Below are 1218 nucleotides of genomic sequence, written 5' to 3'. Positions count from 1 at the left end.
TCATTTAGTTAGTTTTGCTTTTCTTGTTGGCCAAATACTCAACAGTTTCTACATTTGTAGCATAGATGGATATTACTTTGAAATGATTCTCAACCGCTGAACTGTCACAGTATTGCAGGACTTGGATTTTTAAACAGTGTTTCTGAAAGATGATTTTTTTTAATGCTACTGAATTTTGTCACCACTAGCAATCACTTTGARAATGAGACCTTTAGAGAAAATTAAATGAACTTGATGCCAAATTGTTGGCTTACAGAAAGTGATCATCGCAGGATTTTCTGAGGAGTTTGTACAGTCGAGTCAACAGCAATTTTTTTATTTCTCACAAACTTGTCACAGTTTAAACTCATGACTCAGATTTTACAAAAACCTGTCACTGGATTCCTGTAAAAGCCTTACTTTTCTTTGTTTCAGTGTTTTATTCCACACAAAACAAATGCCCCCCTCCCCCTCTTTCWCTCTGTTCTGGCTCTGATCATGTCTCTCCTGTCTTGTCTTCTCTTCCCCCACGTTCTGACTAATGTCCGTTCCTCATCTTTTTTCTTTTCTGTTTGCGTCTTACCATTCTTCATTTTCACTCTGTCCTCGCAACTTCCACACCCCTTCACTTGATCACTTTTATTGTTTATTTTTTTTACTCGTTTCACACATGTGCCCACCTCCCTGATTGCCACTGCCCCCAGGCCTCATCATTTCTCTGCAGCTGCTGCGAGGAGAGCTGGAGCACATCAGACGGGAGAACCAGGCTGTGTTCAACAGGGCCTTGGCGCTCACACGCAAGCTGGGTTTCCCAGATGTCATCCTGCCAGGTAAGGAGGCCTCCTCCCTGTAARGGGTATGGAGAGGAGGAGGGAGAGACCAGGGGCCAGATGGCTCACGGGAATGAAAGGTAACAAAGTAACAAAGAATTCTGTGGAAAATACAAGCATTTAGGACATTGTTTGAGGGACCTCAATTTGGAAAAGAGTTTAATTGAGCAGAGCTAACATGAGTCAAGTGGAATTATGTACCTCAAAATGACTCCCGTTCCAAAAATGTAATGCAAACACAAATTTCCAAGCTTTCAATTTATCATTACATGACTATTTCCATAAACTTTGAGATTGTATGAAAGTACAAATAGCAGCAGATATCTGTATATTATTATTATTATATTCATTTGCTAGCTGTAGTTGATCCTGCTGTGACGAGCCATTAGATTGACTGTTGATATACAGT

At 40.3% G+C, this 1218-nt stretch overlaps 1 protein-coding gene across 1 annotated transcript in view; it reads left to right on the top strand.

Moving 5' to 3' along the window:
• The window catches only part of LOC106532233 (dedicator of cytokinesis protein 3), a 37329-nt gene that overhangs the window by 23011 nt on the left and 13100 nt on the right, over positions 1-1218 (top strand). Inside the window, exon 14 of the mRNA XM_014028257.1 lies at positions 684-809. Within this exon, the coding sequence (XP_013883711.1) occupies positions 684-809 (126 nt within the window). The remainder of the gene's footprint in view (positions 1-683; positions 810-1218) is intronic.

Source organism: Austrofundulus limnaeus, unplaced genomic scaffold (assembly GCF_001266775.1).
Source record: "Austrofundulus limnaeus strain Quisiro unplaced genomic scaffold, Austrofundulus_limnaeus-1.0 Scaffold736, whole genome shotgun sequence".
In the NCBI taxonomy this organism is placed as follows: domain Eukaryota; kingdom Metazoa; phylum Chordata; class Actinopteri; order Cyprinodontiformes; family Rivulidae; genus Austrofundulus; species Austrofundulus limnaeus.
This window is presented reverse-complemented; position numbering and strand designations above follow the sequence as displayed.